This window comes from Tupaia chinensis, unplaced genomic scaffold, assembly GCF_000334495.1.
Source record: "Tupaia chinensis unplaced genomic scaffold, TupChi_1.0 Scaffold000394_1, whole genome shotgun sequence".
In the NCBI taxonomy this organism is placed as follows: Eukaryota; Metazoa; Chordata; class Mammalia; order Scandentia; family Tupaiidae; genus Tupaia; species Tupaia belangeri.
The window spans coordinates 1147128-1161238 of record NW_006159896.1 but is presented as its reverse complement, the minus strand read 5'-3'; the positions used below and the strand labels follow the sequence as shown (position 1 = coordinate 1161238).

Sequence of the window (14111 nt, the reverse complement as noted above, 5' to 3'; positions counted from 1 at the left end):
CTCTCTGGATCTTGGGCACACACGCACACGCACTTGGCGTGAGTTTAAGCCACTGGGTCCAGGACTCGAACTGCGGTTGATTACATGGGAGTCTAGCGACATAGCCATTACACCAACTGCTGGTCCCAATAAAATAATTTAAAAACAAAAAAGAAGTAGTAGTAGTTCTGGCCAGGTAGGCTAGCATTCCTAAGAGGTGTGCGTTTTTCAAATAATAAAACTGATTTTCCTCTCCCATTGCAGGAGGTGTATGGCATGATGCCCAGGGTAAGTCCCAGGAGTTCCGTGTACATGAGAAGTGTTTAGACCTTGGGAAAAGTGTAACGTCAAAGGGGTTTTTTCTGCTCCTGAACCTCAAGAGGATGCCTTTTTTTTTCTCCTGGTATAAGACTTGTAGAAAAGAAATGTCAGAAATTCACTTCTATTTGAGATCTTCAAATGACCAAAAAAAGTTTTTCTTGCTGAAATTCTCTAAACCTCTTATGGATATGACATAAAGAAAAGTTGATCATTTTATAATTTCTTCATTCTCTCCATTTATTCTACTGGGAAAAAAGGGACCAGCAGAAAGTGTAATAGCTACATCGCTGGACTCCCATGTAATCGACACCGTGGTTTGAGTCCTGGACCCGGTGGCTTAAACTCACGCTGGGTGCGTGTGTGTGCGTACCCAAGGTCCCTAGAGGAGAATGGAGGAGAAGGGATTGCGGCATGGCCATCCCCCCTGGGGGGTGATTTCTCGCTTTTTATCTCTCTGTCTCTGTCTTTCTGGTGAGTGCACGCTCCCTATAGCAAAAACCTCTCAAAAAAGAAAAGAAAAAATGGGAAATTTTATTTTATTTCCCGTTTTTTTGCTTACTCTTTCTCAACCAGCCTTGCAGATTGTTACCAGCCAATAATACACACTAAATTAAAGAAGGGAAATGCTGTTTTGTTAACTACGTCCTGGAGTCATTAAAGGGGGAGGTCAGGTGCTGAGTTGCCTTGTGCTCCGTTGAGTGATTCCTTAAATGCCTCCTTCTTCAAACAGGATGAAACCGACTCCAAGACAGCCTCCCCGTGGAAGGTAAGAACTCCTTGCACACTCTTGGTTCCCAGGGCTCAGCAGGAGTGCACCACTTGGGTGTCGTGTTGTCCTGTTCTGCATGCTCAGTTCGTCTTGAGCCTTTGTTCATTGTAGGACTTGTTAGCGCTGGCTTCTTTCTGACCTGGACATTCTAGTCTTTAAATCTGTTATCTCCTGCAATGTGATACTTAATGTACAGAAGTAGCATGCTTACATGAAAACGAACACGGTTAGATTGCATTTATCACACATTGATGCCAGAATGTACCTGACAGGGAGGCATTGCGTCCTTGCATGCGGTCCCACCAACAGGATTGCAGTCCAGAAAGAAAGACGTACACTTCAAAAGGACTGAGAGTGTAAAGAAAACAAACCTTCCATTCCTCGTCTGCCTAACTCGTGGCCTAAGGAAAGCCTCCCAGAGAATCCACACCCAGGGAGAGGTTTACAGAGAGAAACACAAGATGTTCTCTGACCACAGTAGGCATCGTTCCAGGAATACAGGGGGAGATTTTTAAATGGTGTATTGACAGCTGTGATTTATGGCACTAGTTACCTGCATCTAGGGTCTAGCATCTTCCCTGCTGGCCCAGCAGGGAATACATGACTTGAATTATAGGCAAGTTATCAGGTTTCTACTTTACAGAAGTACATCTTCTAAAACATGAAGGAAGCATAAACACTTGTCACCAAACCACCTCCCTCCCCTAGCCCGTCTGTATTCCCCTCTTCCCCGCTTAGCCATCTTGAGTGGCCTGGCACTGAGCGTCTGGGCTGGGAAGGCTTTGTTCTCACCCCTTCACTGGTTCTCACAGTCCTGCTCATTGAATCGGCTCCAAATTAGAGGGGTGGTGTTAGGACACATACCTCTTTGACGTAACCTTCTTTTTCATTCTGTTTAATTTTTCTCTTTGGTAGTGACATGAATGGGCAACGGCCTTACTTATCTGACCTCTCAGTAGAGTTTCTCTGGCAACATCAAGTCTTCTTTCATAAATCATCAGCTTTTTAAAAATATATATGTAATTATTTTATTTAACTTTATATATGTATGTATGTATTTAAATTTTGACCAGAGAGGGATAGAGTTGGGGCGGGGGGTGGGATGAGAAATCAAAGTGCCAGGTCTGGGACTCAAACCATGGTCGGCCATGTGGGAATCCAGTGTCCTTAACCACCCCACCACCTGCCAGCCCCCAGAAATTATCAGCTTTATAAACACCAGTACCTCCTGTTTCTTCAAGGGATGAGTTAGGGGTCTGCCGTATCTCCCACACTCTGACTGATGGAAAACCTCACCTGGGGCTCACAGAAACATCTGTCGTGTTCTGCTTCCCTGCATCTAAGCATAGCCCCTCCCTTCCTTGATATCCTGAAAGGATGGGCCAAGGGGAGTGCCTTTCAGCTAAATGGGAAGGGCCCTAAGATCCCAAGGGACATGACATTTTTAGTAGTGTCTACATTGTAGAAAAGAAAACTAATTACTGGTTTGTTTTTCTTTATCCTCTGGCAAAGTTGTTCCCTGCAAGGACACTGTTATAAAGAACAGCAGCTCAGAGTCTTAACTAGAAATGAAATCAATTATTTGTGCACTTAACTGTGTAAATCAACAAGCTGAGCTGCCAGCGCTTGTTACTGTTTTCTGGAGTATTCTCCTGTAGTATGATTAAGAAAGAGCCACTAATCCTTAGTCTTGGAGCTGGTTTTTCATTATCACCTCTCAGAATGTTGACAGTCCCCTCGAAGGTAGTTTGGTGGCCAGCGAGACCTAATCCGTGGCTGGGGCAGCTCAGGTCTCTATCTTCATTGGTAGACTCTTGATTACTTTTGCCTTTCTGCTTCCTTCCTTTATAGTCTGCTCGTCTGATGGTTCACACAGTGGCCACCTTTAATTCTATCAAGGTAAGAAGTGGTACCCGCCCATGACCTCCCTGGCTGTCACTGCATTCCTCCTTCCTTCCCTGTCTCTGGGGAGTGCTCATCTTTGCCAGTCAGTGGGCTAAAGCACACCTCTCTCCTGAGTGGGCATCAGTGTCCTCGTGGCCAGGGTGGCTGGGCTGGCTTTTCTGGTGGGGAGCTCACCTGCCTTCACAGTGCAGTGAGGCTTCCTTTCGGTCTCCAGTCAGACGGGCATATTCTCCAGGAAGCACCCTCCTTTCCACCCATGCCAGGTCCTGCAGCTCCAGCTCCCCAGGCCTGCTTTGGCCTGAGGCTACAGCTGGGTGTACTTCGGGGGCAGGAGAGTAGGGCAGTCGTTTATGAGGCAGCTACCAGGCAGGGGTGGGGGTGAATGGGCCGGCGGGTGGTGTGGTTAAGGTGCTGGATGGTTTGAGTCCCAGACCCGGTGGCCGGCGGCTTCACATGCTAAGCACACGCACACCCCTAGTCCCAGGAGGAGCATGGAAGAAAAGGGATTGCAGCGTGCCCATCCCCCCCAGGGGTGATTTCTCATTTCCCTCTCATTGGCTCTCTCTGGCGGACACATGTGCCCTATGAAAGAAAAAATAAAAACTTGGGAAGAGACCAGCAGATCATGTCATGGTTAGGTCGCTGGACTCCCAGATAATAGACCGCAGTTTGAGTCCCAGACCTGGTGCCTTGACACTCAGGTGAGCACATGTGTGTGCGTGCCCAAAATCCCAAGAGGAGAGTGGAGGAGAAGGGATTACAGTGTGGCCAGCCCCCCAGGGGATGGCTTCTCGCCTTTTGTCTCTCTCCCTCTCAGTCTTTCCAGTAAGCCCATGTGCCATATAGCAAACATCTCTCTTGGGGGAAAAAACAACAATAATAACTTGGGAGGAATAGAAATTGAGGACAGAACAGCTACATCTCTCCTGCTGCATCCAAGGTGATTCCTGTCAGGTGTGTGGTGGATTTTCAAGTCATCAGATATGGCCGGTTTTGCTTGGTTCTGATGTGTTGTCATTTACTGACTCAGTCAGTGAGGAGCAGTCAGTGTGCTGAGCATGTCCTCAGGCAGGGCCCTTTCCCCAAGTCCAGCTGTGGACATGAGAGTGGCAGGGGCGCTATGGAGCTGACACCTTGCTGTCCCGCAGGAGCTGAATGAGCGGTGGAGGTCCCTGCAGCAGCTGGCGGAGGAGCGGAGCCAGCTCCTGGGCAGCGCCCATGAAGTGCAGCGGTTCCACAGGTGAGGGATCACCCTCAGGCCTCACTCCTCCTGTGTGAAGTGTCAGGCGAGCCACTGGGTCTTATTGCTGGGTAGCCAGGACCAGGCCTGACAGGGTGGACGCTCAGATGCTACGTCAAACACTGGTGTGCGTGCGCTTTTTAGAGCTGGTGGCCCCCAGCCACTGACGAGTGTACAGGTGCCAGCTGAATCCATTTTTTCTGCTTGCCTCGTAATCAAGGTGACAAAACTCAGCATTTACTAACCCACCTCACCTTACAGAGATGCCGATGAAACCAAAGAGTGGATAGAGGAGAAAAATCAAGCTCTAAACACAGACAATTATGGCCATGATCTGGCCAGCGTGCAGGCCCTACAGCGTAAGCACGAGGGCTTTGAGAGGGACCTCGCTGCTCTTGGGGACAAGGTAAGCACGTGCAAGGTCATCACTGCTGTGTTGGCCCAGGGCAGAGCAGACCCTCACCTCATGCTTGCTTCCTGTAGGTGAATTCCCTCGGGGAGACAGCAGAGCGCCTGATCCAGTCCCACCCTGAGTCAGCAGAGGATCTAAAGGAGAAATGCACTGAGCTAAACCAGGCCTGGAACAGCCTGGGGAAGCGCGCAGACCAGCGCAAGGCAAAGCTGGGCGACTCCCACGACCTGCAGCGTTTCCTCAGTGACTTCCGGTAAAAAGCAATGTGTTCCCTGAGAGCTCAGAGCCTATAACCCTCTATATAGTGGTCATCTTTGTTATGAAAGCAACGCAGACTCAGTGTAAACCGTTCTAACTACAGACGGCCGCAAAGGGAGAGACGAGGCCCCGCCCCGTTGGTCCCAGCGCAGGCATGTGTGCACTCGTGCTCAAGCTCCCTGCCAGACTGTCCCGGGCTTTCCCTTAACGTCCACGTTCAGTTGTCTCAAGCATATGTTTTAGAACTTGGGCTTATTGTTTAATCTGGGTGCGATCAAGGCTTATTACACTTCCTAGTCTTGTCTCTTAAATCTCCTTAAATCTAGAAGTATCCCTTGTCCTTTGTTTTTCATGACATTGACTTTATTTAATAACTTCAATGTGTCAAAGAGTGCATGTACTTAATAGAGACAGACAGAGACAAATGGCGATAGGGAGAGGGGGAAATAACCCCCAGCAGGGTATGGTCACCCCATAATCCCATGTCTGTTTCTCCATCCTGTCGAGATTTGAGGCATGTGTGCACACACACCACCTGGCGTGTCTTTTAGGCTGCCAGGGCTGAGACTTGAACTATGGGGTCAGCCACGGTGGCCAGTCCATCAGTCTTTCTTTTCTTTCTGAAAGATTTTTGCTAAAGGGCACATGCAGTCACCAGAGAAACAGAGAGGAAGAGACAGAAAGGGAAGTCATCCTCCAAGGGCATGGCCATGCTGCAGTCCCTTCTCCATTCTCCTATTGGGATTTAGGACACACACGCACATGCGCTTGGTGTGAGTTTTAAGCCACCAGGTCTGGGGTGTGAACTGCAGTCAACTACACAGGAGTCCAGCCATGTGGCCATTACGCCATCTGCTGGTACCATTGTCAGTCTTTTATTTCTTTATTTATTTAAAAAAATTTTTAATTTAATTTGACTTGTTATTTATTTTTATTCATTTATTTCAATTTATATTTTATCACATGTCTTTACAGTATACATTTCTTTTTCCAAGACAAAAACCATGCATGTCAGTCAAGAGTTATTATTTATTTTTTAATTTGACCAAAGAGACAGAGCCCAGAAGGGGAAAGTGAGAAAGCAAGCCACCAGGTCCAGGACTCAAACTGCAATCGCCCATGTGGGAGTTTAGCATCTTAACCACCGTGTCACCTGCCAACCCCACTCATCAGTCTTTTAAAGGCCCCCACAGCATTCTGCTGGTGTGAAGTTTGGTGCCCCTTTTAGACAGTGTTGCTTTTGTGGTTTTTTTTGTGCTCTAACAATAGTATTCTTTCACATACACTCACACTTGTGTGTTTGTTAACTTGGGCATTTCTTCTGCTTGGATAGAAGTAGGCAGACGGTGTTCTGCCCTTCATAAGCCTTTGGTAGGGAGGACCGGTTGTCTGTTTTTTGTTTTGTCCTGTCTTAGGAATTATTGGGACTTGGGGCTGGCAGGTGGCATGGTGGTTAAAGGCACTGGACTCCCACGTGGCAGGCTGCGGTTCAAGCCCCAGACCTGGCGGCTTGCTTTCTCGCTTTCTCTCTTACCCTCTTGCTCTCTCTTTTTCTCTCTCTCTGGTCAAATTTAAATAAAATTTTAAAAAAGAAAGTTAAATAATTCTTCAAAGAAAGGAAAAAGAAAAGAGTTATTGGGGCCGCCAGATGGCATAGCAGTTATGTCGTTGTACTCCCATATGGCCAACTGCAGTTTGAATCCCGGATCTAAAAATCATGCCATGTGTGTACGCATGCGTAAGATCCCAAGAGGAGAAGGGATTGTGGTGTGGCCATTGTCTATGGGTAGGGTTTCTCACTTTCCCTCTCATTGTCTCTGTTTCTCTCTCTCTGGTGAATGTATACACCGTAAGGCAGAAACTTCATAAAAAAACAAACAAGCAAAAAAAAAAAAAAAGGATTACTAACTTTATTATTATTACTCCTTTCTTTTTTTGGAGAGGTGTTTGCTATAGGGCGCATGTGCTTGCCAGGAAGACAGAGACAGAAAGCGAGAAATCCCCCCCCAGGGGAGATGGCCACGCCGCAATCCCTTCTCCTCCATTCTCCTCTTGGGATCTTGGGCATGCACACACACGCGCCTAGCCTGAATTTAAGCCACCAGGTCTGGGACTCAAACCGCAGTTGACTATGTGGGAGTCCAGGGACATAGCCATTATGCCAACTGCTCGTCCCCTATCATTACTACTTTTTAATTTTCTATAGGTTATGTGCGCTCACCAGGGAGAGAGAAGGAAAGTGAGGAAGCAATCCGCTATATCTGGGACTCGAACCACAGTCAGCCATATGGGAGACCAGTGCCTTCACAACCACAACTCCTACTGCCCCCCTTATTTGTTGCTATTTTTGTCTGGCTTTGTTTTTGAGGCAACAGGCACATAACACAAACAGCCATTGTAAAGTGTGTAGTTAGTGGCATTTAGCGTGTGGACAGCATTAGGCAACCAGGGCCTCTCTCTAGGTTTGAAGCCTGGACTAACACCCAGCATACCTTACCCAATTGCTCCCTCGGCCCCTCCTCCTGTCTCTTAGCGACACCCCCCCCATCTGCTTTCTTTTCTTTTTTTTTTTCCTTAATAATTATTTATTTTATTTATTCATTCTTTTTTTTTTTTTTTTTAATTTGACTGGAGAGAGAGAGAGGATGAGAGTGAGAGAGAGAGGAAGTGAGAAAGCAAGCCACCAAATTCAGGACTTGAACCCTGGTCAGCCATGTGGGAGTGTCTAGCGCCTTAACCACCACGCCACCTTCTGGTCCCCCCCAATCTGCTTTCTGTCTCTGGATTTGCTTCTTCTGGGGATGTCATAGGAAAAGGATCTTGTGCGGTGTGATTACACACTTGTCCTTGTGCCCGTGTACATCATAGGAAGCTGGATTCAATGAATGCCCAGGCCTAAGGCTTCGAGACTCAATTCTAAAAAAAAAAGGCCTTTTCAGTTTTTCTTTTGACAGAGAAAACCCCTCCAAGGGACTGTAATCACACTGCAATTTTTTCCCATCCCATCAGGATTTGGGGCATTCACACACATGAGCCTGGTATGTCTTTAAGCTGCCATGGCCAGAATTCAGACCACTGCCAGGCATGTGGGATCTCGCCCTCTTAACTGCTATGCCATGGGGCTGGCCTTGAAGGCCTTTTCATTTGAAGCTTAACAACCATTGCTTCACTGTGAGACACTGTTATTCCATAGGATGGAAAGATCTTGGTAATAAGCCTATTTTCCTCTGAGAAATTCTGGAGTTCCTTTTTTATTTTTTAATCACAGTAGGAAAAGTTAAAATATCTTGCCCGGGGAGGTAGCCCAACTCAGTAGATCAACTAGAACCGGCCCTATAGCACAGTGGTTAAGTGCTGGGCATGAAAAGCCAGATCCCAGACTTCCTCTGTGGTCTGGTAGTTAAAAATGGCCAAGTCCCATGTGCCTGGCTGCATAGTTCAAGTTTCAGACCCCACAGCTTAAGAAACATGCTCATGCCCCAAATCCAAAAAGGAGGGAGAAATCCAGAAAGGATGGAGGAGAAGGGACTGAGGCATGACCATTCCCTATGGGCGGGTGTTCTTTGACCCCTCCATCATTCAGTGTCTGTCTGTCTCTGGCGTATGCACATGCCCTTTAGCACCACAATAAGAAAGAGAAAGAAAGCCAGTCAGCCAGCCACATCCCGTGTGGCCAGCCATGACTCGGATCCCAGCCCTGATAGCGTGAGAAACTCACCAGGCTCGTGTGTCCAGAATTCTAATGGGCTAGAGAAACAGGAACAGAGATGGCAGCATGGACACACCCCACTGGGAGTCGCTTTCTTTCTCTTTCTCTCTCTGTCAAATGAAAGAAAAAGGTTGGGACCAGCAGTTAGCTTAATGGCTATGTCTCTGGACTCCCACGTAGTCGACCATGGTTCACGTCCCGGACCCGGTGGCTTAAAACTCACACCGGGTGCGTGTGCCTGCATGCCCAAGATCCCGAGAGGAGTATGGAGGAGAAGGGATTGCGGCGTGGCTATCTCCCCTGGGGGGTGATTTCTCGCTTTCTGTCTCTCTCTCTGTCTGGCAAGCGCACGCGCCCCTATAGCAAAAACCTCTTAAAATAATTTTATTTTTTAAATAAAATAAAAAGGTTATCTAAACCCAAAATAACCTGCTTTCTCAGGCAAGGACGATACAGGGATGCACTCCTCTGTTTTCCTGGACAGTAGGCCTGCTTGCCAGATAATGTAATGGCTGTCTCCCTGTGGGTCTGGTTTCCAGGGACCTCATGTCTTGGATAAATGGAATTCGAGGACTGGTGTCCTCAGACGAGCTGGCCAAGGACGTCACTGGAGCTGAAGCTTTGCTAGAGCGACACCAGGTGGGTAGTCCTGCCTGGTGAGGAGCAGCAGCACTGGCAGCCTGGCCCCCCACCCTCTGTTGGGAGTCGGTAGCTGGCAGTAGAAGAGGCATCCACTGCCAGTTATCTAATCCTTTCCTCCTCTTGGCAGGAACACCGGACAGAAATTGATGCCAGGGCTGGCACTTTCCAGGCATTTGAGCAGTTTGGGCAACAGCTGCTGGCTCATGGGCACTATGCCAGCCCGGAGATCAAGGAGAAACTAGATATTCTCGATCAGGAGCGTGCAGACCTGGAGAAGGCCTGGGTCCAGCGCCGGATGATGCTGGACCAGTGCCTCGAGCTACAGGTACGGACGCCCTGGCTCTGCTCGGGTGCTGCTCCACCAAAGGTGCAGCTCTCACCCACCTGTCCCTCCCTCCCTTCTTCAGCTGTTTCATCGGGACTGTGAGCAAGCCGAGAACTGGATGGCTGCCCGGGAGGCCTTCTTGAATACCGAGGACAAAGGAGACTCTCTGGACAGCGTGGAGGCTCTGATAAAAAAACACGAAGACTTTGACAAAGCGATTAATGTCCAGGTGAGGCTTTGTGCCGTGGAGTCTGAACCCGGGTTTTCCTGATTGACATCTCTAATTGTTGGCTCATTTTCCTCTCCTCTCATAGTTGTCTCAGCGGACTTTGGCAGCTTCTTTAAATTACTTGGTACTAACTACAAAAAATAAGCACTCGATTCACCACTATATCTCTAAGAAGTAGCTGTGGGACCAGCAGTTAGCATAATGGCTATGTTGCTGGATTCCCACCTAGCTGACCGCAGTTTGCGTCCTGGACCTGGTGGCTTAAAACTTACGCTAGGCGCGTGTACATGCATGCCCAAGATCCCAAGAGGAGAATGAAGGAGAAGGGATTGTGGTGTGGCCACCCCCCTGGGGGGTGATTTCTCGCTTTCTGTCTCTCTGTCTCTCTCTGTCTGGCGAGTGCACACGCCCTATAGCAGAAAAAAAAAAAAGTAGCTGTGTAGTCAGAAAAAATAAGTACATAATCTTTTTTAATTTCAAATTCTGCTATTTCTGAGGTTTAATAGGGATATCATAAGGAAAATCATTTTATCATGAAAGAGGAAAAACAAATTTGTGGGAGGGTAAGGGAATGCATGAACCTAGATAACATAGAAGGTGTACAGTTATTTGATTTGTAAACCATTTTGTTGAAAATCTGACAGCCTTTTCCTAGTCTTAAGCCTCGTTTTTTTGTGTGACCTCTGCTTGTGTTCTCGGCCTGCCCCACCCCAGTGTGACCTGGAATCTTCCTGAGTTAGACTCTACTCTAGTAATGATTGAAATCAAGCTTTCTTCTGGCTTTTTACACGCTTGCTTCTAACGTGTCGCTGTATTCTGATCCTGTCACCAGCTAGTTCTCAGACACCCAAAATAGCTGTCCTCTTCTCCAAACCAGTCTAGACAAGGCCCCACCACAGGCCCACCCCGACTGAACGCTTTTGTTTGCGACAGGAAGAGAAGATTGCCGCTCTGCAGTCTTTTGCTGACCAGCTCATTGCTGCTGGCCACTATGCCAAAGGGGACATTTCTAGCCGGCGCAATGAGGTCTTGGACAGGTGAGTGTTGGCTGGCACTGGCCAACCCGCCAGCTCCGAGTCCACGGTAGTACTCTGAGTGCGTGCCCACTCGTTGCCCACCTTCCTCCTACATGGTGAAGCCCACTCACAGTCGGCATGCTTTCCCTCTCCCAGGTGGCGCCGCCTGAAAGCCCAGATGATTGAGAAAAGGTCCAAACTCGGAGAATCTCAGACCCTCCAGCAGTTCAGCCGGGATGTGGACGAGATCGAGGCTTGGATCAGTGAAAAGTTACAGACAGCAAGTGATGAGTCATACAAGGATCCCACCAACATCCAGGTGAGCAGTGGGTTGGCTGTTGTCTTGGGCTAGTGCTTCGTTACTGAGTAGGCCCTGTTGAATGAGATATGTTTGAAAGCAGATGTACTGGGACCAGCAGATGGCATAGCAGTTACATTGCTGGACTCCCACATGGTTGACTGTGGTTCGAGTCCCAGACCAGTGGCTTGAAACTCATGCCAGGTGCATGTGTGTGCATGCCTAAGATCCTGGGAGGAGAAGGGATTGTGGTGTAGCCATCTCCCCTGGAGGGGCTGATTTCTCACTTTCCCTTTCATTGTCTCTGTGTCTTTCTCTGGCAGGCGCACGCACCCTAAGGCAAAAAACCTCTAAAAATTTAATAAAAAGTAAAAGGGGATATACCTGTAGAACAGTCCCTTTGCACTCACGGTAAAGCCAGTGAGAAACGTGTTAACAAGCTGACCCCGCGGGAGAACTCCACTGACTTGTCAGAACCACTTAAAAGCTGCCTTCCTCATTCGTCTCTGTTGAAACCATATCCATTACTTTAAAAGTCTGTAGAACCCCCTTCTTTTTACCATGTCTAACTATTGAGCTTCCCAGGGGAAGTATGATGGCAAAGTGAGCTTCTGTTTGATCGCTAGGACTGAATTCACTTCAGTGTACTCAACTCTTGTTCTTTTAATCTGTTTTGTAGCTTTCCAAGCTGCTGGTAAGTTGTTGCTTTCTTTAAGAGTTATCGTTACATGAGCCCTGGTATTTGTCCTCTTCTCCATAGATTGTCGTTCTCGTGGTCACACAGTCTACTGGTGTCTCTCCATCCTCCCTTTCCATTCCTAATCGTCCATCACACTTCATTCAAATGTCCCTGTGGGCTTTGGCTTTCCCTGTCGTAATTCGCCTGCAGCCCCTCTCCCTCCCAGTTCCTCTCGCAGGCAAATTCTGTACAATGTTTGATTTGGAGGGCAGTAGTTGCTTGCTTTCTTCAAGCGTACTTCTTTTTAAAGGTGGAGTAATCAGCATCTTCTACATAGACTTTGGGTTGGTCTCTGCTCGTGGTGTCGGTGGCCTGGGCCGGGGGTCTAGCCTGGTTTAAGTGTTTTGGTGCACACCCAGTGTGGCACCCAGAGGTACTGGTCACTGGAGAGGAACAGCTGGAGACTGGAGAGGCTGGTGATGTGCCAGCAAACCTAGGGGCACGGGCACGGGCGGTCAGGGAAACAGCAGGCATTTCTCAGTGGTTGGTGACAGACTTCTCCCCTAGCTCAAAAGTTGCTTCAGTGGCCAGAAAAAAGGAAGGCAAGACGAAATGGGTGAGAGTGGTTGGGAGGGGCCCTGTGCTTGGTCCGGATCAGTGTTATTTGAGACTCTTTTTGTTCTTGGATTTGGGCCAGGTGGTTGGAGCCCATACCAGGGACACTTTATGCTAGTTCCGAACTGAGCCAGCCAGGCGGCTCCTCCCTGTGGTAATTGCTGCCTCTGAAATGAAACATTCGGTGCAGAATTTTTCCCCACCTGTACTGCTTTTTTCTTTTAGTGTTTCCCCCAATAACACTTTCCCCAAGACCTCGTGTTTCTCGCCCGGCCACGTGCTTTCCCAGAACTGTGCTGCAGCTGCCTTGCCCTTGCACTCGTGTCTCGTGGTGTTTCAGCACCTTCTGTTTTTGGGGGGGTTTCTTTAGAACCCTATCAGACCCTGCAGCAGGAGCCCCTCATGCCCCTAGCTTTCTCTTTCTCCCAGCAGTGTAAATTCCTACCTGCAGTAGGCCTGGGTTTTGGCAGCTTGCCGGCCCTTTAATTCAGGACAGCTGCTGAACAGGAAGCAGCCTGCAAAGCCGGTGTCTGTGCTGGTGGTCGATGCTCCCTCTGTCAACAGGGGGATACGCCTGACCGTCAGATGCCTGGCTGCATGGCGACTACTGCGTTAGCTGATAAGGTACCCATGTGCCTGCTTTTCATTCAAGCTTCTCTCCAAGGAGAAAGCAAAGGATGGAAATTGATGTGCGTGGAGGCTCAGAACTGAAATGGGCCATTTGCATCTTCTGCAGAGTGTCAGGAGGGGGATAATTCTCAGCCTTCACTCTCCCAGAGCTGGTAGAGTGCTCTAAGAATTGCCTTTAGTCCCCTCTCAACTCAGCGGATACATTTTCTTTCTCCTCCAGCCCAAACCCTCGCCTCAGCTCTCCAACAGATAGAACCTTAAAACACTTCACAGATTCTGCACCTGTCTTCTACGAACAACTTGAGACACTTGTCCCAGTTCTCTAGGTTGATCACCAGTCCCTCCTTCCCTTCTAAGAACCCCTTCTTCTTGAGAAGATGTAATTTGGCCTGAGCTGGTTTTGTGGTTTTGAAAGATGGTTCTCTGTATCTTTAGAGCAAGCACCAGAAGCACCAGGCCTTCGAAGCAGAGCTGCACGCCAACGCCGACCGGATCCGCGGGGTCATTGACATGGGCAACTCCCTCATCGAGCGTGGGGCCTGTGCTGGCAGTGAGGACGCCGTCAAGGTATGGCCTGCCAGGCTGCTCCTCCTGGCCCCTGGTTACTGTCAGCTCGAGGAGGACTTCGCGATACCTGAGGAAATGAACGGGCGAGCAGCCTGTTGGCTTCGTTACAAGTGGGGATTGCCAGTGAGGTGGCTCCTGAGTGTTTCACATTCTCTCTTCATGATCTCAAATCAGGCTTTAGGAGGGGGATGTGCTTCATAAACGTCACCATCTCTGATGGCCCCTTCCCTCCCCAGGCCCGCCTGGCTGCCCTGGCCGACCAGTGGCAGTTTCTGGTGCAGAAGTCAGCCGAGAAGAGCCAGAAACTGAAGGAAGCCAACAAGCAGCAGAACTTCAACACTGGCATCAAGGACTTTGACTTCTGGCTCTCGGAGGTAATGCTGAGTGCTTTCCCTTCCCACCCGCGAGGAGTCGCTCATCAGTCAGCAAGTCCAACCCAGGAGAAGGCAGGGCTCGTCAGATAGGGTAGCCCCAGCAGAAAGCCCCAGTAGTGGTCCTTAACAGTCGTGTGTGCTGT

The 14111-nt window shown here is 48.9% G+C and overlaps 1 protein-coding gene across 7 annotated transcripts in view; it reads left to right on the top strand.

The window, feature by feature from the left end:
- SPTAN1 (spectrin alpha, non-erythrocytic 1) overlaps positions 1 to 14111 on the top strand; it is a 65270-nt gene that overhangs the window by 30609 nt on the left and 20550 nt on the right. For 4 of the 7 annotated variants that reach the window (XM_014589978.1, XM_014589984.1, XM_014589982.2 and 1 more), the window contains 14 exons: positions 244 to 267; positions 1031 to 1066; positions 2921 to 2968; positions 4123 to 4214; positions 4476 to 4620; positions 4698 to 4879; positions 9133 to 9232; positions 9363 to 9560; positions 9643 to 9789; positions 10723 to 10826; positions 10962 to 11124; positions 11783 to 11797; positions 13463 to 13594; positions 13831 to 13968. In XM_014589978.1, the coding sequence (XP_014445464.1) occupies positions 244 to 267; positions 1031 to 1066; positions 2921 to 2968; positions 4123 to 4214; positions 4476 to 4620; positions 4698 to 4879; positions 9133 to 9232; positions 9363 to 9560; positions 9643 to 9789; positions 10723 to 10826; positions 10962 to 11124; positions 11783 to 11797; positions 13463 to 13594; positions 13831 to 13968 (1524 nt within the window). The remainder of the gene's footprint in view (positions 1 to 243; positions 268 to 1030; positions 1067 to 2920; positions 2969 to 4122; positions 4215 to 4475; positions 4621 to 4697; positions 4880 to 9132; positions 9233 to 9362; positions 9561 to 9642; positions 9790 to 10722; positions 10827 to 10961; positions 11125 to 11782; positions 11798 to 13462; positions 13595 to 13830; positions 13969 to 14111) is intronic. The other 3 variants (XM_014589983.2, XM_014589979.2, XM_014589981.1) reach the window with 2 other exon arrangements.